General features: G+C 34.9%; 1 protein-coding gene across 4 annotated transcripts in view; it reads right to left on the reverse strand.

Moving 5' to 3' along the window:
- Positions 1-762: 762 nt before the first annotated feature.
- The window catches only part of Prp40 (pre-mRNA processing factor 40), a 434121-nt gene continuing 410781 nt past the window's right edge, over positions 763-24102 (reverse strand). For all 4 annotated transcript variants that reach the window (XM_090383606.1, XM_090383605.1, XM_090383604.1 and 1 more), the window contains one exon: positions 763-936. In XM_090383606.1, coding sequence (XP_090239732.1) covers positions 844-936 — 93 coding nt within the window. In that variant the 3' untranslated portion in view covers positions 763-843. The remainder of the gene's footprint in view (positions 937-24102) is intronic.

Consider the following 24102-nt stretch of genomic DNA (forward strand, 5'->3'; position numbering starts at 1 on the left):
TATCTTAATTTTAATGATTGTATTTTTTTTTTTTTTTTTAATAACTGGCATTAATGACTTCAATAGATTTTAGTGAGCCATCTCTGTTACTGGTTATCAGTTAGTTTATTCTTTGTTGCCTATTGTAGAAATACAAATAGTTGTAGGTCATTTGTTAAAAACAGGTCAGGTTAGTTTAAAACATGCAAGTTTTACATTTGTAACAGAATTTGTTTGCAAAAGACAATAAGGTTACTTTGAATTTGTTGAGTGATGTGACTGCAACTGTGGCAGTCAACTTGCATAAGTTGGCATGATACACTATAATCAACTTCAGCCAGCTCATGAAATGTAAAGATTTTGCATTAGCCAATAACTATATAATTGAATAGAGTGAAAACATAAAAAAATAAATAAAAGCAATAACTTCAAAATGCCGTTTATTGCATTTCATGACAACACGGGTGATATTACCCACTGCAGCATATGACTAACCAATGATCATAACAGTGCATGTGGACACTGTTAGAATGTAGTTCTGGAGCATTACAACTAAAGCCAGATCTCTCTTAAATGTCTTCCATTTTTCAGTTTCTAGAAGTTCCCAGGTTATGCATATGGTGGGGGTGAAATTTCAAAGTTTGCTGCAGTTGAAGTTGTACAAAACAGGCCATGTCAGATAAAAAGATCAAATCAGCTGACTGTTATCAAATTTTGTCTTATTTTACAAAAAGAGATGGTGTCAGGAAAAGCATGCTACAAATTTCAGTAAATGGTGGACTATTAACATAAAAATTATTTTATTACTGAACTACCACAGTTCACAAAACAAAAGCAATGTGCAGCCTAATCAAAACAGTGGGACTAAGACTGGTGAGCAGCCAACTGTTGCAGCAAAAGATGTCTTCGCTTTTCTAGTTCACCTTCACTCAAGTCACTTTCTGATGAATTCCACACCTATACAGAAATATAAATTATTATAAGTTATATTTTATACATTTAAGCATTTATGCTTTGAAACAAGTTCCTTTTTATAGGCTGCAGAAGAAGTCAAATAAAATTAATTTTCAAGTGTTAAGATATTTTTTTTTAAAAACATTTTTAATAATATACCAAGCCTTGTTAAAGAGTTTCCATCTCTATCTAAATGTTTCACACAAAATCTATTTCTGTTTGTCAAAATGAATGCTTACATTCCCTTGATTAAACAAATATACTACAGAAAAAAAACAACTTATATATAGATTAATATAATAACTTCTATATATCATTGTCATAAGGAATTGGTTATAATATCCCATTTTATTAAAATGGAGCCTGCATAAATTTGCATTTATTAAAAAAAAGCTTAATGAAATTTATATTTCATTACTCAACATTAACTAAAAACATACCTGTTTTGTAAAGATCAGACAAAAAAAAAAAAAGCACAAAAGACAATTTTAACTTTAGGCTAACCTTCTCTTCAATCTTAATGCACATTATTTACATTTGACTACCCATGCAAATCGAAAGATAGGAACAAATTGGTCAGCAGATATTGCATCTGAATTACTATGATGAGGTCATAAAGCAGTTGGATGCAAGAAACAACTTTTTGACATTATATATAAAAATTTTAATAAAGCTTTAGATATATTTCCATATGAAAGGTTACTGTATAACTTAGAGCATGTTTGAGATAACAGGAAAGATCAACTGTCAGACAGTTGTTGTTGTTATTTGGTTTTTAGGAGCATTAGCAACTAAGGCCATATTGCTCTGGGGATATGCGGTGGTCATTCCCTAACCTTTCCGCACCCTCCGTATTTGGTGGTGACGGGGCAGACAGTGGTTGGTTGAATAACAGGAGACAGAGGATGGTCATAATGAGTATTCTTTGGGAAGGGGGGTCTCTCACAGATCAGTGCTAAGAACTTTTGTTTCTTATCTTCCTTCTTATCTTTGTTTCTTATGATACTGATGAAGGAATAGTGCTGTCAAAGTTTACAGACAACTGAAAGGTTGGAGGGTGGTTAATTATAAGAACCAGGCACTGCAGCTTCCAAAAGATTTTGACTTTCCCTCTCATTATCCCTCTCTATACAATGACAGTGTGACCAACAAACCACTTGGAATATTGTATCTAGGTCTGGAGGCTGCATCTAGAAAAGATACAGAACTTCTGTAAAAGGTGCAAAGAAGGGCGACTAGACTGATGAAAAGCACTAAGCATTATCCTTGAGGAACAGCTTATTTTTGGTCTGCAGAACTTAGTAACTAGACTTCTTAAAGGGGATTTGATTGAAATGTGTAAGGCCCTGAGGGGATACGAGGGAGGAATATTCTGACTGTTGAGTAAGATAGACAAGAACCAGAGGATACTAGAAATTTTCAGGCAAGACCAGTAGACTATAGCAGCTTACCTTCAGGCAGCATGTTGTGGAATGCTTGCATGAGTGGCCAAGGCAAAGTTTGGCAAATTTCAAGGAAAAACTGGATAGACACTTTTTTACAATGGGAATAATGGTTTTTTTTTAGCAAATTCAGAATAAGTTTGCTTCCTTGTATCATTATGCCATTTTAATACTAATATTACAAGTTTCAAAAACATATAAGAAGGAAGGATAGCTGCCAGTTCATTTTCCAGTTGTATTCTAAAAACCTCTATAATCCTCTACCATTTTTGTAAGATTGAATGTCATATCAATGTAAAAAATTCATTGCCCTTCATTTTAATTAATCAAAACGTGTTTGAACATGAGGCAAGAGTTTTATTTGGCAATATACTAATTGTATATTGCCAAATGACAATACACTTATTGTATATAAAATTTACATTTACAATATGTTCTACATTGATATCAATATTTGTAAATGAATAAGAGAAGTTTACCTCAATATGATACTCTCCAGAAATTAAAACAAAAACAATTAAAAAATTAAAAAATATAAAATATCGAAAATCTGACATTACAGTAAGAACTAACAATAATTAAAAATCAAATGAACACAATTAGAAATCAATTTAATGCAATTAAAAATTAAATAAAAAATTAATTTAACTAATAATACTCAGACTTATGAGTATTATGAAAATCTAAAAAATTGAGGAAGGAAAATTGTTTTGCAATTTTTTTCGTTAAATTAATTTTTTACTTAATTTTAATTGCGTTAAATGGATTTCTAATTGTGTTCATTTGATTTTTAATTATTGTTAATTATTTCTTACTGTAATGTAAGATTTTTGATTTTTTAATTGTTTTTGTTTTAATTTCTGGAGAGTATCATACAGAAGTGTTCTACATATCATATTGAGGTAAACTTCTCTTATTCTTTTACAAACATTTACAATGTGTATTGGAAAAATTGACAAAAATTTACTGCAACATGAAAATGTTGCCATAAACAAATACTTTTGGAGAATCACACAGTAACCTCAAATTTGTAATATATGAAAGGGCCATAATGTTAAATTTACTATTATAAAATCTTACCATAGAATGAAACTGAAGGACTAAAGACTTCATTAAAATATATAAATAAATAATACATATAGTTAAAGTTCAATAGGTTAAAAGCTCAAAGCAACAAGAATGTGAAAACATATTTAATGTATTATTTACCTCATCCTGATGAGGTACATAATAATAAATTAAGTGATAAAAGCACAGCACATGTGCAGTAGCTTCAAGAGCAGGATGCTCCTTTATCAGTTATGGGTTGATAAAGCACATATCTTGAAAAGCTGCTAGATATATACGTTATGTTATGTTATTTTGGTTTTTAGGAGCATTAGCAACTAAGTCCATATTGCTCCGGTGCAGTGGTCATTCCCTGACCTTTCCGCATCCTCCATATTTGGTGGTGACGGGCTCGAACCCCGGTCTAATCAAGAAGCGTGTGCTACGCACTGCTGCTCCTTCCCACCTGGCTACGGAGGCGCCGCTAGATATATACTGTACTTAAAACATATTCTCCATGTTTATGTTATCACTTTTATGCTTTTAATCTACTGAGTTTTAAACTATTTGTACATTATGCATTCTATTCATATATTTTAATAAAGTCCTTATTTTTTTCAATTTTGTCAGTTGTCGCAAGGATTTTTTTAATATGCTTATTTCCAGATGCACAAGGCTTTTTTCCCCCCAATGCTAAATTCTCTATTATTGAATAATTACTAAAGTTCATTTAATATATATTTATGAGACAAATTTGTCTTTTTTTACAACAAACCATTGTATCACTTTCAACAATTTCTTTTGTCTTTCTTCTAAATAGCCATTAAGGCTGCCACAGCCAATACTGTACCATTCATCTTAGTAAGGGCTGACTTATACAACAATTACAGAAAACAACCTTGTAGTGTGTCAGGAGCCACACTACAAGGTTGTGTGTGTCTGAATATGGATACACTTCCAGACAACCTCTTCAGGTAACGTTTGAAATTACTTGAGTGTGGCTCCTGACACACTACAAGGTTGTTTTCTGTAATTGTTGTATAAGTCAGCCCTTACTAGTACAGCCCTTACTAAGATGAATGGTACAGAGCCACACTCAAGTAATTTCGAAGTGTACAGGTAAACTTGAAAAGACTTACCTGATCAGGCAGGCTTGTATATGGCTGACTTAAGAGTAGGCGAGATTCTTAAAGTAAGTGAATGAAGTGTTTCAAATGTTATAGGAAGAGAAGTACTATGTAGGGTTAGATTACATTTTTATCAGCTGTCTAAATTTAAATTCAGATTTTAGTATTAGTATTCATAGTAGCAATGATGCAAAGAAGCAAACTTATACAGCATCAGCAAAAAAAAAATTCACCTTCTCACATCGCTTGTCTACCTTCTTTACTAATTTTAGTTCTTCATTAGATTTATTCAAACTATTCACTTTCACAACACCAGAAATAAGTTTATTTCAACAATCAACTACAAGCAAATTTCCACATCAATCCTGCAACCATTCTTCCTCAATTTAAATTTATGCCTCCTCACGTGTTGTGTGGGCAAGAATAAGGATGACCGCCAGCATTTAGTTTACTCAATCCATTCACAGCCTTAAATACCTTAATCAGATCCCTCAGAGGTATCTGGTCCAGATGCTGCAAATTTTCAAAAGTGAAGTCTTTCTTGGTAAGAGCACTTTTTTTTTTATTCCTCTTCATTAATCCCTTGCTCCTCTTCTATTCCAACAGATTCACATCATTCTTAAAATGAAGCTTTCAGATGTGTGTGCAGTACTCAAGACTGCACACACACATCTTACTTATTGCCTTATAGAATGGGATAACCACTTCCTTATCCTTGATAGAAAAATTCCTGTATATCACTGACAAAACATCATGAGCTATCCTTAAAGCCCATCTGCACTGCTCAAAGAACTTCATGCTTGAATGCACAATTAACCTCAGGTCTTTTTGATGTGTAAACATCTTTGGCGGCACCTACTAAATTTCGGATGGTAGTAAAATCAATCTGTCACGATTTTGCGACGCGGAAATGAAGTCATTTGATGTCATTTCTGTTTCATAACAAAGAAAAATGGAGTCAGAAGAGATCTTGGATGTGCTCAAAGCTGGCATAAACCAGCTAGCTGCGGAAAAACGATAATGTTTCAGGGCATACAACTTAGGTGGATTTAGGCTAACCATTCGGTAACCAGTTTGTTGTTTGTTATTTGATTTTTAGGAGCATTAGCAACTAAGGCCATATTGCTCCGGGATATGCGGTGGTCATTTCGTGACCTTTCCGCATCCTTCGTATTTGGTGGTGACGGACTCAAACCCCGGTCTAATCAAGAAGCGTGTGCTACGCACTGCTGCTCCTTCCCACGTGGCTACGGAGGCGCCTAAAAAGTCGGTAACCAGAGAAATGGATATCTAGCAAAATTTAAAGTAAAGTAAAGCATTTAAAGCAACAAAGGACCATGGGAGGTGATCTCAGATGTACTCAAAACCGGCATAAACCAGCTGGTTGCGGAAAAACGATAATGTTTCAGGGCATACCACTTAGGTGGATTTGGGCTAACCATTGCCACCTGTGGCAGAAAATTTTTGATAACCAGAGAAATGGATATCTAGCAAAATTTAAAGTAAAATAAAGCATTTTGAGCAACAAAGGACTATGAGGGGTGATCTTAGATGTGCTCAGAGCTGGTATAAACTAGCTGGTTGCGGAAAAACATTTATGATTTGGGGCATACCACATAGGTGGATTTGGGTTAACCATTGCCACTCATGGCAGAAACCTTTTGGTAACCAGAGAAATGGATATCTTGAGGGCACTGTGCGCAGTAGTTCAGTCTATTGCAACAGCAGCCAATTGAAGTGCATGTAATATAGGCATTACAGTACCCATCTGTATTACTGAATCGGTTGTATATTTCCATCAAGAGGCGAATCAAAAATGTTTTTCCGCAATCACTTGGGCCGGTTAAGAATATTTGAATCGGTTCACGATTGGGAGAGAACAGACCCCAAATTACATGTATGAGTAGTACATGTAGAATATTTTCAACAAGTTGGAAAACTGGACTGAACAGTCTTTCATAAAATATGATGATTATGTTAAAACTTCACCATTGTGTGCTTGTTTATGTGTATGATTCATAACTGAGTCCCTAATAATTGAAATGCTCTGTTTTTATATATAGCAAATTAATTTTTTTTATTTGAAAGATTGTGTATTGTTATTAATTTTCCTTTATCTCAACCCCCCCCCCCCACCTTTTTGCTTTCAGTTTGAATTAAGCTTTCATATGCTATTTCCACATTATTTTATGACATATCCAATATATCTAAAGTTTAAAAGTGTACAAGGAATTCATAAACATCTAGTGTGTGTGCTTGTTTATGTGCTGTGATCCATAACCAATTCCCAATTAGAATTGAAATGCTCTGTAATTATATGTAGTAAATTAATTTTTTTATTTGAAAAACTGTGTAGTGCTATTAATTGTAATTTATCCCCCCCTACCTTTTTGCTTTTGATTTGTTATTACTGAGAGATTAACTTTTCCTTGAAAAGCACATATTGCACTGTCAGAGCAATTTGCAACTTAATGATGGAAACAGAAAGAGCAGCTTTGAATCCATAACCAGTCAAAGGCTTATAATAACTAGTTCAGTAAAGGATATGATCAAACAAGTGGTGAAGAAAATGGAATACATTGTCATGCAGTTCATGCAATTTTGAAGGACATAAAATGGAAACCATAATAAACCTGATTATGTTCTGCAGTTGTTTCCAGGATATTATGATAAAGAATGGAGTTTTGTAAACGTTTCCTGCGGTGGTTTGATGCCAATCCAGATATAACATATGACATTATCTGATGTGATGAGGTGAGTTTCACATTGGCAGTCTTACTTTGATTCCACTGAGGAAATGAACGTTAAATGAGTTAAACCACAGTTTGATATATTGGGATCTGAATGAAGCTGAAGTACAGTTTCTATTTTATGACCAACATTGTATAATGTGCTAAGGACTGGCACAACTTCTGAAAAGGGTACATTGTGAGGTGGCCTATTATGGATGATAAACTAATGGCAGCATTTTGTTACTACACAAATTTAATTGATCAAGAAAGTGTGATTGAGGAATGGTAATACAGGCAGTTAGTGGGATATTCAGTGAGATAGAAAAGAAAATTAAAATGTATGAAAGGCATAATGTAACCCACATTATTAACACAAATTCAAAATTAAAAAAGTTCTGTTTATACTCTATGTATGGCCACCTAAGTCAGAGGAATTTACAAGTAATCATTTTGATAATAATACAATCAATATCATATTTAGCAATTATGCAAGCTTTAATCAGTCAACTCAAATGTGCATACTATTGCACTCCTGCACTACTTGGCTAAACACTTATATACATCATGCCTGTTTATGTAATTAGTTTTTTTGTGTGTGCATTGAAATCCACACAAAAAACTGCACAGTCTAGTTGCTAACTGAGCTGTGTGGTATGTGTTATGGGGGTTTAATCCACGTTACGCTGTTGCAGGAAAATTCTGTAATATTTGCCTCAATTACCAATGAGATGTAGGTGTAATGTCACTGGTTCTCAAAGGTTAACCTAGGGATGGTAGAATCAAAGTTTTGTCTTGTTGGTAGTAGGGGCAGTCAGTAAGAGGTGGATCATTTCCATAAGTAGATGGAGTAGGGTCGGATAGGTATGTCCTATGTCCTATTCTTGTTCTGGAAGGACTGCTTCTTCTCACTGTAATGTATGGACATTGTAGTGCCAAATTTTCAGCTCTGATTTAAACCAAAACACTTTATTGATTTGAGAGCACCATAGTGCTTCCTATTGTGCAAAGACATGTTTTATGAGTGATATGTCTAAGTCTAAGGCTGTAACAGAGAGAGAGAGAGAGATATTGGTTAAATCATTAAATTGGTTAAATAAAACATTTTTTTGCAGTTTTATTGGCCAGTTCATTCCCCAATGTACTGGAATCCAACAAAAAGTGACCAATTTATGGCATTCTGCAATTTGCCGTAGTAGGCTCCTGATATGATTTAAAACAGTTAACATTATAAGGACTTACACAATGCCATAATTAAGCTGAGCGAATTGGTGTAAGTATATTTTAAAGAATAGTGTGAATCAAGGTTTTTCTAGAGCCAATTCAATTGAGTGTAGGTCAGCTTTTTGAAAAGCTACTGCATTCCAATGGAAGGAATACTGAAATGACGGTAGAGAGAAATACTGTAGCTGCTCCAACAGCTGAATCAGACTCAGAGCCATCACAGTCATTGGTGTAAAATCAACATATCTCTGAATGTGAATTGCATAGTTTATTCACATTAGATGTCAATAGTCAGTTCTTTCCCCACTGGCAAAGATAAGTGTCACAAGTCAGTTGAGGAGGAGCCCGTAGTAGTCAAGTGTAAGCTGCTACCTGTTGTACGTTATGAATGGAAACATTCCAACCTTGTATCAGTTCAAGAAGACAAAGCTCTACTGGTTTTACTATGCTAGGTTTATTTATGTAGAGATTTTCTAATGGTGGATTGAATAGGTAAGGCTGAATGGGATGTGAGGCACAACTTTGTATTCTGACTGCATACTTAAACAACAGAGCTTTCCTACAGAGGAGTGGTGGCTTGTGAGCATCAATAAAGAGACTGTGCTGGCAATGTTCTGAAGGCTCCAAGAGCAGCAATGCTCACAGCGCTGTGTTGAACTGAGCTACATTGTGCGAGCTGCTGCAAAAAATATGAAACTATATTATGACAGAGATTAGGCATGAAGCAATATAAGCAATGGAGAGGACACCAAGGTATTAAAAACCTACACTACATAAAGGAATGGTCAAACCCTTAGAGATTTGGCCCATCAGCTTGTTTATTGGAAGCTATTTGAACTCAGGATCAAAATTCTTGCCTTCTACTGCATGGGAGGACTGTTACAAAAAAGAATGATCATAAATTTAACCTTTTCCAGAGTATGTGCATATATATATATATATATTTTGTATGGTCCCAAGGAGCATGTATACACACACACACACACGCTAAGATTGATTCAAATTACATTACAACATTATAAATCTTCCAGTAAGTGCTGCCATTCTTATTTGTGTTTCTACGTAATTGTAGATATAGTTTATAGTAGATGACAGAACAAAAAATAGATTTTAAAATTAGAGGAGGAAGAGAATAGTCTGTTCCCATTTTTGTCCAAGCTTGGCTGACAAAGCTGAAATTCTCTGAAATTCTGATCCAGAAGTTGAAACTGAATGAAGTGATATATCAATAGATGTAGTAGGTAGTATATCACATCAAAAAAGAAGTGACATCAACTTTTTTATGTTTAAAATTTGACTTTAATATTGGTTAACCAAGTCAAAATAAGAACACATCAATTTTAAATATTTATGTACAAATTTTTCATTTTTATGAATTTTCAAATGAAACTCATTCCACAGAGCCCACAGCTGGTGCAAAAACTCACTTTTCAGGACCAAGACATTTTCAAAAAACTCATCCTGGAAAGTTAAAACAAACAAACTCTATCAGATATTCTAATGTACTTATGTACAGAACTACCTTGATTGTTTATATCAAGGATGGTATATCTTTGAATGGTATTCATACCATACTATCTAAGCATATCGAAATGTGCAGTAGTCTACTGTGTGTTGCTGGATGGTGGCACTATCAAGGTTCCATTTCATGAGAGCATCACTGATGGTCCACTTTAAATGGTGCAGACTGTCAGCAACTGCATGAATCAACAAGGCTGCAATGTGGCATTCAGCAATAACAACACCTCTCTCGAAATCAAACAACTTGGCTCTTTGTGCACTTTTTTATTATTGTTTGTTTTAGGTTATCACCACCTTTAACACATCAGTATTAGGATATATGTACCATATTGGCAGTGAAATTTGGATACATATAAAATTATCATTAAGAATAGAGAAAGAATATCTGAGAGAAAGGAATATTAATTATGATGGAATAACAGTGTAAGTTATCAAGTACTGTATATACAGGTTGGTATATATTATTTGAAAGAAAAATCAGTTATATTGAAATAACCAATTGAAACTATGGAGTACACACATATACTAAATGTTAATATGTATAATGAATGATGGTAAAAAAAATACATACTTGTATAGTAGTAGTGGCATGTGATGCAAGAAAGCAAGTGTACGAGCTTATGCAGCATCAGCCAAAAAAAAAAAAAAAAAAAATCACACCATTCCCTCCAAATGCCTGTCCAGTTCCTCCTTAAATTTATTTAATCTATCAACTTCCACAATGACAGATGGAAGTTTGTTCCAGCAATTAACCACCCGCTGGCTAAAGGCAAATTTCTGCACATCTATTCTACATCTGTCTTTTCTTAATTTGAATTTATGCCCCCTTAGGTTCGTAATCTGAACAAGTGGAAGGATCCCATCAGAATTCAGCGTGCTCAACCCATTCAAGGCCTCATACACCTCAATCAGCAGAACTTAAGCCTCTCTTGGTAAGAGGATCCCTTCAATCCCCTCACCAATCTTGTTGCCCTTCTCTGTAGATGCTCAAGCAAATCTACATCCTTCCTAAAATGAGGCCTCCAGACCTGTATGCAGTACTCAAGGCGTGGCCTGACCATTGCCTTACACAGAGGGACAATCACCTCCTTTTCCCTGCTAGCAAAATTCCTATATATCATTGACAAAACCCCATGACCTGCCCTGGCAGCCTGTCTGCATTGCTCAGAAAACTTCATATCTGACTGCACAATTACTCCCCAGGTCTTTTTCATTTTCGACAACCTTAAATGTAGTACCACACAGTTGGTACGTTGGTACATATGGAGTTACTCTACCCATATGCAGTACTTTGCATTTGTCAATGTTAAACATCAGTTGCCACTTCTTAGCCAATCTGCCCAAATTATCTAGATCCTGTTGCAGTAGCACACTGCCATTACTCTCATTAACAACCCTGCCAACCTTTGTATCATCTGCAAACTTCGACACTAAGCCTGATATACCTTCATCAATATCATTGATAAATATAAAAAACAACAGAGGACACAACACCGAACCCTGTGGGACTCCACTAATAACATTAGTCCACGAAGAGCAGCACCCATTAATTACCACCCTCTGTCTTCTCCCACTCAACCATCCTTTTATCCATTGTAGCAACTTACCCTTAATACTATTCTGCTACAATTTGTACGATAGTCTTCCATGCGCAACAGTGTCAAAAGCTTTCCTGAAATCCAAATATATGATATCAAAATTATTTTTTGCATCCAGTTCCTTTGTAACCACATCATAATATCCTATCATGTATATATTTTTTACTGTATTTAACTGTGATATTAGGCATTTGTATATGGCATCAGCAAAATTTTCATTTTTCATTTTCATTTTCAATATATTTCATTTTCAATATATTTGTTTTGTGGACAAAAACATTTTCAGAGAAAACTGTTTTTGCCCACAAAAATAACAAGAACAAGCGAATTCCATCAACATGTAGGCAGAATAGGAAAGCTAGGGGTGTGTCTTATTATGGATGATTCCAATATGTCTCTATTTGAGTGGTGCAAGTGGGAAAGGGGAACTCACCAAGGAAAGCAACTAGATCAGCATTTCTCAAAATGTAGTTTGCAGACCATCAGGGTTTCACAGAGATGCTTCAGGGGGCCAATGAATAATGTCTAAAATTTGTTATGAATATTTAAAAACTGAAAAAATTTAGAGCAAAGAAAGAATACTGTTAAGTGCAGGAACCCGTGAAAACATTTTCAAACTAAAAAGGGTCTATGGACAGTTTTTCAAGCTGAAAGAGGGTTCCTTATGTCACTAAAGTTTGAGAACTGCTGAAACGGATGATAATTATTTGTATTAGCATGTTAGGGAAAGTACTAAGGGCAAGAATATTCTAGACCTGATCATTACTCCTGAACCAGATGAGATCATATAGAGCTGACAGTACAGGGAGTGATCAGAGAATTCTAAGTTGGATGCAAGGAATGAGTTTTAATTTAAGGGAGACTGTGACAGCTTAAAGTGCTACACGATTTCTATCATCTGGAGAGATCACAACCGTATGGAAAATATATTAGAATGCCTTTAAAGCAATAGTCATAGAAGCCATATAAATTAATGAAAGTATTAAAAATTGTGTATTACGTTGAAATCCAAAGGTGGTGCACTTGCACCATGCTGCTAGCGCCCATGAATATACAGGTTACCCTCCTCATACTATATTAAAAAAAAAAACACTGTGTACCCTATACGCACGAAAGATGTTTTATTTTACGTGAAAACATCCTTGGCTTGGACGAGGTTAAAGGGGTTTAGTATGTAAGGAATCCAAACATGTTTAACATTTTAAAGCATTTATTTTTTTTTGACAGTTTCACGAATTTGAGGTCGCGATACATGTTCAACAGATAATTTACTTACAATGTGTTTGTAATAGCTAAAATATGATACATACACTTGAGATTGTAAAGAGTGTAAATGTCTTTGAAACACAGCATCAATTATAGTTCCATGATTAGTAGTTGATACAGATCTAGAAGTATTTAACATTAGTCCAAAATTTATTTTCTAAGAAATCAGTCAAAGGTTTGGGTTGAGTATCTGCAAAATTAACATTGAAATCTCCACTAAGATTCATTGGTATTTGGTCGCATTTCTTGTGAGAAAATTGTTGTAGCAATGCAGCTCCTTCAATCGTGTAAGGAAGTAAAACAAAATGGATGAATTCAATGATGTGTTCGATCTTTTGGTTAAGTGAAATGTAAAAGACTACTGACCATATCGTTTGACCATCAGGAAGAAGGCATTAAGCTGCAAAAATGTCTCCAATAGGTCTAACACACACAGATTTGTTAACAGTTTGTTGATAAATCACTTCCATATGAGTAATAACAACATGAGTACGACTTTCTATCTTATGATAAACTGCTACACCACCAGCTTGTTGATCTTCTTATATGAACTGAGTGACACAATTGAAGTTAGGTATGCTTACTTTTTTGTTATTTAGCAACATTTCAGAAAGTAGAAGTAAACTGGATTGTTGTGTGACTGCATCAGTAAGAGTCACTGTGAGCATATAAACTTTGACAATTTAACATTAGAATGGAAAGATCTTGTCGTTTACTGATGAACTTGTATAAAGTATCTTGCATGGTAAATAGAGGATTACTCAATAACCTTGTCATTTCAGCTTGAAGTGCAAAAGTGAATGTAGCGTTTCTCAGTTCATGATAATTTCTTTTCTCCATTTGTAGCAATAATGTAAAGATCACTGATATTGGTAACTCAAGATAATGCTGCATAAACTAGTTGTTTGCGACATTTCTTGTATTCATAAACTACGGAATCGAAAGTACCTCCCTAAGATTTATGGATAGTAATAGCACAAGCCGGTATTAGTGGAAAATGATTTCGTTTAGCAGAGCTCGTTCTGTTTTTATTCAACAAAACAATCTTACTACTTCTTGCGACTGGTATAGCTTCTAAATCAATTTCTCTAGCCAGAGCAAACCGACGAGCCCTCGTTCTAGAAGGTTACTCAAAGTCGAAGCTGGTTGTTGTAGTATACTCTGTCTAGCTGGTTCAGGAATCGATTGAAAAGCCTCAGGAAGTTCTTGAATTTAATTTCATGATGTCGACAGTCCGGCTTCTTGATGAGAAGTCAACGTAGACGGTTGATACTGATCAAAATCTTGAGAAGCAGGTTTTATTAAACTCTCCATTTTTTTTTTTTCGTGCTCTGTTTTTAAACTTGTTCTTTTGTTGACATGGGAAGCTTCTTCAGTGGCTTTGAAGCTTTTATTCTTGCATACTTCTCTCGATTTATCTCAGCTGAAGTTTTAGCTGTCTTCAAAATACTTTTATAGGTATTTTTACAATTCAACAGTTAGCAAAATCCATTTGTAGACTAGTATGAAGTCATAATCATAAACTACCGCAAGGGGTTATTGTTTTTTGAAGTGACTGTTTTATTGTTGTGTTCTTGAATCAAAGCTGTTTAAATTTTAAGCAATGAAATGGTCTTGTGTGAAAGAATATTCTTTAATAAAATCTGCAGATTTTGTTAAACTCTGCATTTTTTTCTTTCTCAATGTCCTTTGATACAAGAGGCTTCTTCGGTGGTTTCCAAGCTTTTATTCTTGCATAATATTACTACCTGATGCTTACTCTACCGAATCAATGTTAGTGACAGAGTTAGTGGCCTTTAGGAAGTGACGTCATTTTCCGTATCTTAGTATGAACTTACTCTACTGAATCAACGTTAGTGACTGAGTTAGCATCGCCATTTAGGAAGTGACGTCATTTAAAATCTAACAGCCACCTAATAGGAAGTGACATAATTTGCTTCATTTAAAATACAAACAGTCAGCTTCCTTTGTTACTAAATGATTTTACTCTAGTGCTGCCATAGATATTTTCACATCAAAAATAGAGCATATATGGGAAACTTACAGAGAAATGAAAAGTATTGAAGCCTGTAACAGTAACAAGATGATTAACATTACCACAGAAAATGTTAGGCTGGTAAAGAATGATTATGAGAAATTTATGGCTAAGAGAACAAAGAATGGGGACAAGGAGTTGAAAAAATGTGTAAAACAAAAAAGAAAAGAATGAATCAGGTCAGACCTTTGTGTAATGGGTACAGGGAAGCTTGGATAACATGGCTGATGTTGCATTAATATTTACAAATGAAAGATCTTTCATGGTGAGAGGAAACGATGAAATTAGTGATATTGAAGTTACAGAATACTGTTTATTAAAAAAAACTTTTGAACCTAAAGGGACAAGCTAAGGCTGCCTGAGTTGATTGGTGGCATATACCAAGCAATTTTGAGGGAGGTGGCAAGAGCATATTGAGCCATTTAAGGTTACCACTATGGGGGCACCACTGGACTGTTGTTATAAATTGTTTCCAGAAATCTTGTTTATCATGGAGAATTTTCTGGTAGCGAAAAGAATGTTATTAAAGACAACTACTTCTCTATGAATGGCTGAAACAAAATGAAACTATGAATTTTGACCATGTAAGTGGCACTGTCAATTTTGTTTGTATGGATGGTGATCTGATAACTTGTGGAACTCCTATGGAGAGTGATATAATAGAATGTACTAAACAAAGAAGACAGTGATAAAGCCAACATTGAATTCATTGAGGGTGCAATCACTACAAAATCTGCACCAACTTACAAGCTCAGGATTCTGTGCAAAGTGAATTTTTTTGGAAACAGGCCACACACTTCTAAATTATGTTTGCAAAAAAGGGGAGTGATTAATGTTTCACCTATAAATACTTTTTTTATTTGTTTATTTAAACTGTTTTGTTTATATGCATTTTTATGTTGTTCTCATATGTTAAATATGTATACTCTATTTATTTACCGTTATTTATCTACTTATTACATTGATACTTAATATAAGAACGTTTTTACTTTTGCGGGTATTACATATTTGCATTTTTATGTTCTCATGTGTTAAATATACATCCTCTCTTCATTTATTTGCTTAAACACTGATTCTCAGTGCTGGCATGTTTATACTTTCCTGGATATTATAAATAATGGCTAAACTGAGCAAAACTACCTGGTCTCATGGTACTCATTATAAGTCAGGTCAAATGTACTTGAATGCACAATACATTAGACAGCCTCACCAGGTTCTGTTCTTGTCAGCTAAAAAAAAAAAAAAAAAACAAGGCTGGGGGTGTAGTGGGCATAGAAACATGTACAGTATATTTGAGTAACGTAAAAGAGTTGCCCAATCCGAAAAATCACAGTTGCAGTTGTTCCATGCTGATTGCAGGACCAAGCCTTTATGTATATTTTAAATACAGGGCATATAGGATTACAATTTCACTGGAAAAAAAAAAAAATTTAAAAATTGAGACATTCTACATAACAAACCAGCATAAAGTATGCATTATGCCCAGCTTCAAGCAAATAAAATCTCTCAGTAAACATCAGTTCTCCAAGCACGAAAATTGCTAAAACTATAAGAACTTTCTCCAGCAGTTACTGGCAAGTAGTAGTAGTAGTAGTAGTGGTGGTAGTGGTGGTGGTGGTGGTGGTGGTATGTGATGCAAGAAAGCAAGTGTATGAGCTTATGCAGCATCAGCCAAAAAAAAAAAAAAAAACATCACACCATTCCCTCCAAATGCCTGTCCAGTTCCTCCTTAAATTTATTCAACCTATCAACTTCCACAACGACAGATGGACGTTTGTTCCAGCAATTAACCACCCGCTGGCTAAAGGCAAATTTCCACACATCTATTCTACATCTGTCTTTTCTTAATTTGAATTTATGCCCTCTTAGGTTCGTAATCTGAACAAGTGGAAGGATCCCATCAAAATTCAGCGTGCTCAACCCATTCAAGGCCTTATACACTTCAATCAGAATACCACACTGGTGCCTAGTCTCCAGCCACTGCAATTTGCAGAACTTAAGCCTCTCTTGGTAAGAGAATCCCTTCATTCCCCTCACCAAACTTGTTGCCCTTCTCTGTACACGCTCAAGCAAATCTACATCCTTCCTAAAATGAGGCCTCCAGACCTGTATGCAGTACTCAAGGCGTGGCCTGACCATTGCCTTACACAGAGGGACAATCACCTCCTTTTCCCTGCTGCAAAATTCCTATATATCATTGACAAAACCCTATGACCTGCCCTACCCTGGCAGCCTGTCTGCACTGCTCAGAAAACTTCATATCTGACTGCACAATTACTCCCAGGTCTTTTTCATTTTCTACCACCTTAAGTGTAGTACCACACAGTTGGTACGTTTCTCTGGGGTTACTTCTACCCATATGCAGTACTTTGCATTTGTCAAGGTTAAACTTCAGTTGCCACTTCTTAGCCCATCTGCCCAAATTATCTAGATCCTGTTGCAGTAGCACACTGCCATTACTGTCATTAAGAACCCTGCCAACCTTTGTATCATCTGCAAACTTCAACATTAAGCCTGATATACCTTCATCAATAAATATACAAAACAACAGTGGACCCAACACCGAACCCTGTGGGACTCCACTAATAACATTAGTCCACGAAGAGCAGCACCCATTGATTACCACCCTCTGTCTTCTCTTATTGTTTCCCAAAAAATTACCTTACTGGACTTAAAAATGTAGTAATAGCATACCACATCTTTAAAGCCACTCCAAGCATCTCTTTCAGTTTGGCTCACAGGTTGTTCAAATACAGAGTTTAGTAGCTACTTGCAGATTTGAGGTCCAACAGAAATTACTGCTTTGGTTTTTGCAAATGTAAAGAGATGGGAATGTAGTGAAAACATAGTTGAAAAAATTTTCTTCATCATTTAAGGCTAGGATGGACTGTTTAATTAAACCTAGCATTATATGGAGAGGAGGTTATTATTATTAGCTGTATGATGCAAGGAAGCCTGTGGCTTATGCTGGCACCAGCCAAAACAAAAAAAAAAAAAAAAAAATCTGAATTAGAGAGAGAGAGAGAGAGGGAGAGAGAGAGAGGGAGGGAGGGAGGGAGGGGAATCATCAAGAAAGAGAAGAATGATGCTATCCAGCTCAGGAACCTAGGTGTGCCAAGCCCATACTCACCAGATGTGAGCTCCTTGGGTAACAGTACTTTGTTTTGATCTACTAGTGACTCATCTTCAATGTTGTTTTGAACCTGTCAAAGACTATCATAGTGGCCAAGATAGTCTTTCACAATATTCACTCCTTGCTCAACTATCCCACTTGCACAGAAAGAAAGGAATTTTTGTGTAACCAATTTGTTGGCCAAGGAAGCCTGTGGCTTATGCTGGCACCAGTCAAAACAAAAACTTTAAAATGATGCTTAATATTTTTGTGGTTTTCTTTTAAGTGTGCTGAAAGGGCTACTGGAATGGATGCAAACTTGTTTCCATTATGAAGAGAACTCTTTTGAGCTTGCTTCGTTGAGTCAGTAAATAGCCTCCACTCTGTTGGCTGATAGAAAGTTACAAAAAAGATCATAACTGAAAGAATGTTGTTGCATTATACCATTGTGCCTTCTTCAAAAAATGGGGAAACTTCTTTTCCACAACGTCTATACCACAAAAAGACTGTTCCTGGAGTTAGAAGATGGAGCATTGACCCTAAAAGTTCTGCAGACCCTTTGGATAGATTTAAATCTCTAATGAGATTGTCAAGTTCACTTTGTGTAAACAGCTGTGACCCAGAGTTGTGAATTTCTTCTTTGCAATAGTCTATATCAGCGTTTTCCAAAATTTTTTAGTCATGGAACAATTTTCATCTCACAACATATTCACGGAACACAAGTTTAGCGGAAGCCAAAGAACTGTTTGCTAATATTTTATTACATACAACACACTGTGAATCATGGGCATCTTTATTTCCTATACATGTAAAGCCAAAAATCAAAGAACTGTGATCATACTTTCGTTTTGGTTTTTTATTAGTTGGTTCTTGTTTTTTCACTTCGTATTTTTGGGGAACAAAAGGCTGTGATTGTTCATCCTCACTTTGAAGTGTGACAATATTGTGTTCGTTTTCATCAACCATAGTTGCATTACTTTGCTTCTCGTTTTAAAGTTCCTTTTTTCAACCACAAATCCATGGTCACATATTTTAATAATAATATTTCGAAATACTGATAATTATCAAAAAAAAATTTATAAAAGGAAGTGAGTTTAGTTATGATATTGGTTCGCTTCCTGCTCTCCTTCAACCCGTGTACTCTAGGCTAAATCGCATATGAATGGCATACTAGATTACCACATTGCTACTTTTTCGTAGATGTCATTACCTCTATGCAAAGCCCGCCAAAATAAAGTGTTCTGCGGTCTATTTGATTATTAGTCTATGCCAGTATACTAATAACCAGAAAAAAATTATGTTAAATATTATAATGATACTAAAGTGGCATACACTACAAATATGCAAAATTTATTTATTTAATTTTTTTAAAAGTATTAATTATGATTTTTCGCAGAACACTTGTTCACATCTCGTGAAACACTAGTGTTCTGCAGAACACAGTTTGAGAGCTGGTCTATATCATCATCTAGATTACAAATGTCAGGTTTGGGATCTGATAGCAAAGGTTCAACAACTGGCAAAGGTAGTACTAGTAGTTCAGGTCCATGGTATACTGATCTTACAGATGAAGTAATGTTGTTTGGAATAGGCAATGCTCTGCTTGTTATTTGTGTTATAACCACCTACATTTATGAATTAAAAGCAGCAGTCATTAATATTATCTCAAGGGTTCCCTCCACACCACAGCAATGGCAAATGCCATGGTTTTCTTTTTACATTTCCACAATTGCAAACTCCTCCAGACATGTATGGTATACTTTATGGGGCACCTAACTTCTATCTTGGGCACCTAATTTAATTCCAAAAATATGCAGTATATATATTTTTTACAAATGATATGAAAAATTCACAAATGATGTAAAACAAAGGCAGTATAAAACTGCCTTTGTTTCACCATAACTTAGTTACTGCAAATGCAACAAAATATACAGCTGAAACCCGTTAAAATGCTATGCAAGCATGGCTCCCATTTTTTGTCAGTTGAAATGTGTTTTCAGTCACTGAAGAATCAGTATTAGGACCACTGTTGTTTTTGATTTTCATAAATGACATCAATGGAGGGATAGAGGGCATGATGTCTAAATTTGCAGATAATATAAGATTGGTAGAGTAGTTAATGATCACTGCCAAGCAGAGCTTCTTTAGAATGACCTAGACAGACTCAGTGATGGTCAGAAAAATGGAAGCTATGCTTTAATCCAGCAAAGTGTAAGGTATTGCATTTGGGGAACAGTAATCCCAAAATAACTTATACACTTGGCAGAGCTGAACTAAAGCCGGTAGTGGAGGAAAGGGACTTGGGTATTACGATAGGGCCAGACATGAAGTTCCCCAAGCACTGTAGACTGGTTGCAAGGAAGGCCCATGGTGTCCTATCAATGATTTATCAAACAATTGGTAGTAGAGATAAGGATGCCATAATCCTATTATATAAGGCTATTGTTAGATCACACTTGGAATACTGTGTTCAAGTATGGAGGCTGCACCTAAAGAAAGACACTGTGCTACTTGAAAGGGTCCAAAGACGGATAACTTGTCTGGTGAGATTGGCAAGAGGGTGTCCATATGAGGAAAGACTTTTAATATGTGGGTTACAGAGCTTGGAAACTAGACACCTTAGAAGAGACTTGATTGAGGTGTTTAAGGCTCTGAGGTGCATAAGCAAAATGAATGAGGACGAAATTTTAACGGTTATAAATGATTCTGGAACAAGGGGCCATAATATTCAAGTTAAGAGGGGAAGGAGATGTTTAGACTGGATTGCAGGAAGTTTTATTTTAGCCAGCAGCAAGTTATAAATTACTGGAATAAGTTACCTACATGGGCGGTAAAGGCTGAGAGTTTGGGGAAATTCAAAGGTCAGCTGGATAACTACCTACAGGAGGAGGGAAATGCATAGGTTGTGTAGTTCCTTTTTTCTTCTTCTTATTATTATTTTATTTGTTTTTCATTATTTTATTTTATTATTATTATTATTTTTTTTTTGGCTGGTGCAGCATAAGCCATAGGCTTCCTTGTACCATGTGGCTAATACTAATAACACCAGAAATTTTAATGCAGAAGAAACACTTTACAGGTTTTATATAGTTACTCGACTTTCAGGTCTTGATATGTCTAAACACATCTGGGCATATAACTGTAAATCACAAAGGAACTAGTACACATATTGCATATACATGGAATGTGTATGAAAACAAAAGCGAGACAGAGGTGGGTCACTCTTCATACCTGATGCGTTCAGTTACGAAGCACATTCTTTGAATGGACTATGGCTCAAGACCACATGACTGCTAAATATGGTTAATGATCGTATTCAATGTGAAATCTAGTGATCCTCTAATCTAGTGATCACACCAGAGTATAAACAAGAAAAAAAAAAGTATAAGTAAAAAAAGTAAAAAGTTTGGTTTTGGTTTTTATGGTGCATGGGCAACTAAGGCCATAAAGCACCAAGTCCAAAAGTAAAAAAGCTGAGTGATAGGAATTTATGGTTTGGACTTTTAGAATTAGTGTTAAAAGTGCCTAGAAACTTCATGAATTTTGGAACATTAAAATCAGTATGGACCAGTGTTATCTAATACAGAATAATAAAACATTAAACGACAGGTTACAAAACATAAGTTGAGAAATACTGTTCCATACTATAATACTTGGGTAAATGGGTACTGATTGAAAAGACCTCTATAATTTTGCTTTCTTTTGTGTCTTTAATACAGAATACTAGTGTATTCTGTATTAAAGACACTAATATTAGTGTATCACTAGTTAAAACTTTATATCAGTATCTATAATTAAATGATGTGTTATCTATATATGTTGTTCTGCCTCTATTTTATTTTTTATTTTTGGATGGTTTTAAAAAGAAGCTATGCCCCTGGAATCATAAGGCGATAACTTGAATGAATTAGCCAAACCTTCACCCTTATGCATAATATTTACCACGATCCATAAGGTTTTCTTCATATTTTTTTTTATGAAATAGCAACTAAGTGTCAGAGTACTATAAGTTGTTCACTCTATGGTCAGGTTGCCAGTTTTTGCAGATTAAACATCACACTTTTTTTGGGTGGGGGGAAATGAAAGAGCCCATGAAATTTTTCTTAGCTTGAACGAATTTTAAATCAGAACTTCTTCACACAGTGTAAAGGATAGTGACCAAAGATTAATCCAGCAAATGAGTAAATCTTTATTTTGACAGTGAATTGAGGCCAATATTTTGGGGAAATTCAAAGGCCTGCTGGATCAGCACATAAGGAAAGAGGGAAGCAGGTAGTGCAGGTTTTTTTGGGTTTGTGTAGCAAGGGCCTGTGGCTTCCTTGAACAATACAGCCATTACTAATGCTAAGTGAAACACAATGTAAAAAGGCAGTGTCTGATCAGTGTGATCAACAACCCTACTTTCTTTAATTAAAAAAAAATATATATATATATATATATGGCAATTGAACCATAAATAATGTAAATGTGTTGCTGGTTCAATTTATTAATATTATAAAACTTTTTAAATTAAGTTTTACACAATTATTCATACACTACTTAATAATGTAAATTTGTTGCCATTGGTGAATATTTATAAATATTATAAAACCTTTTAAATTAAGTTTTACCCAATTTATTCATATACTATATACTTACCCCCCTCATTTATTTTGAAACAGTAGGAAAGCAATGCAGATAATTTTTCACAGCATGAAACTAAGTGCTGGATTTAGGCATATGCCATGGCTTAGAGCCTCATCACATCTAAATCCAGCCCTGGTAAAACTACAGATGGTGAGTGAAATAACAAGAGTAAAAATAAACCGTGTAAAAAAAATATAATTTTATATATATATATATATATATATCTTTGTTTGTGGTGTAATATGTGGGAACACAGATGGGCAAGAGAGGATTTCTTCTTTAGGTCTGAGTTACCGAGCTTCTGCTTCTATCTGATTCTTTTCTACTAATATTATATTTCTATGCAAGTACAATTATCTTCACCTGAAAATTTTCTATATGAGTGCAACCCATAGCTACACCTTTTGCTTCTTCTGGTAATCTAAATGTATTGCTTCAACTGAACACTCCTATGCTGTAATCTGGTTTCTGTAATTCTTAGCAAAAGGAATAATAGTTAATTTATATTCTGCTAAATAATGATTATTTTCATTCCATCAGATGGGATTCACATTCATTCACAAAATATGACACTGAAAGTAACAAGTATGAGTCTACCTGAAGTAGATAACTACCACTGTTATGATACTGGTAATTCTAGCAATGCAAGCTAAGATTACAGGGTAGCAGTGAAAATTATTTGGGTAAAGAATGGCATGTTTATCCTTAAAATGGGATGAAATTAAAAAGAAGTATCAAGCATAAGAATTCTACAAGTCAACAGATGACAAGTGTACAGCAGGCATTAATGATAGGTCTAATTAAGTTTCTTTGAGACAGCTAGTGATGGCAGCCTACATGCTAGTGAAATAATTAATATATAATATACATGATAAAAGTCTACATTTAAAGAACGAAGACTGATATACACAGCAGAACAGAATGCTAAATAGATATTGATTCAAACACTGATTATGTCACTCAAATCAAGATTCTGATCAACAGTGGTGACAGTCAAGAAGGAGCACTGTAAGTGCTTGAAAATTAGTAAGGGCAAATTGATGTAATAATAATAAATTCCAGGCTTATTCAGCATCAGATATAAAAAAAAAAAAAAACCCACCTGTTTTTCATGTAGCTATGTGTCAAACTGTTAAATTTACATAAACTTTCTAGTTCTACAAGTGATTGTTCAACAGTTAATTTAAGTGCTACCTGTAGTATGCATCACTTACAAAAGAGGAAAGACATTCTTCATTTTTTAATATACCCTTCAGTGTCCTAAATACCATAAACAAGTTTTCACACAGACATCTACTCTTAAGACTATGTAACACGCAACTCTCTCAGGAAAGCTTTTATACACCAAAAGTTAATCTTATTGCTCTTTGCTGCTTCCCAGCAGATCTATATCCTTTCTGAAAATGGGGTGTTACAAACCTGTATACCATACTCAAGGTGTG

This window comes from Mastigoproctus giganteus, chromosome 10 (genome assembly GCF_048544385.1).
Source record: "Mastigoproctus giganteus isolate SK-2022 chromosome 10, ASM4854438v1, whole genome shotgun sequence".
In the NCBI taxonomy this organism is placed as follows: domain Eukaryota; kingdom Metazoa; phylum Arthropoda; class Arachnida; order Uropygi; family Thelyphonidae; genus Mastigoproctus; species Mastigoproctus giganteus.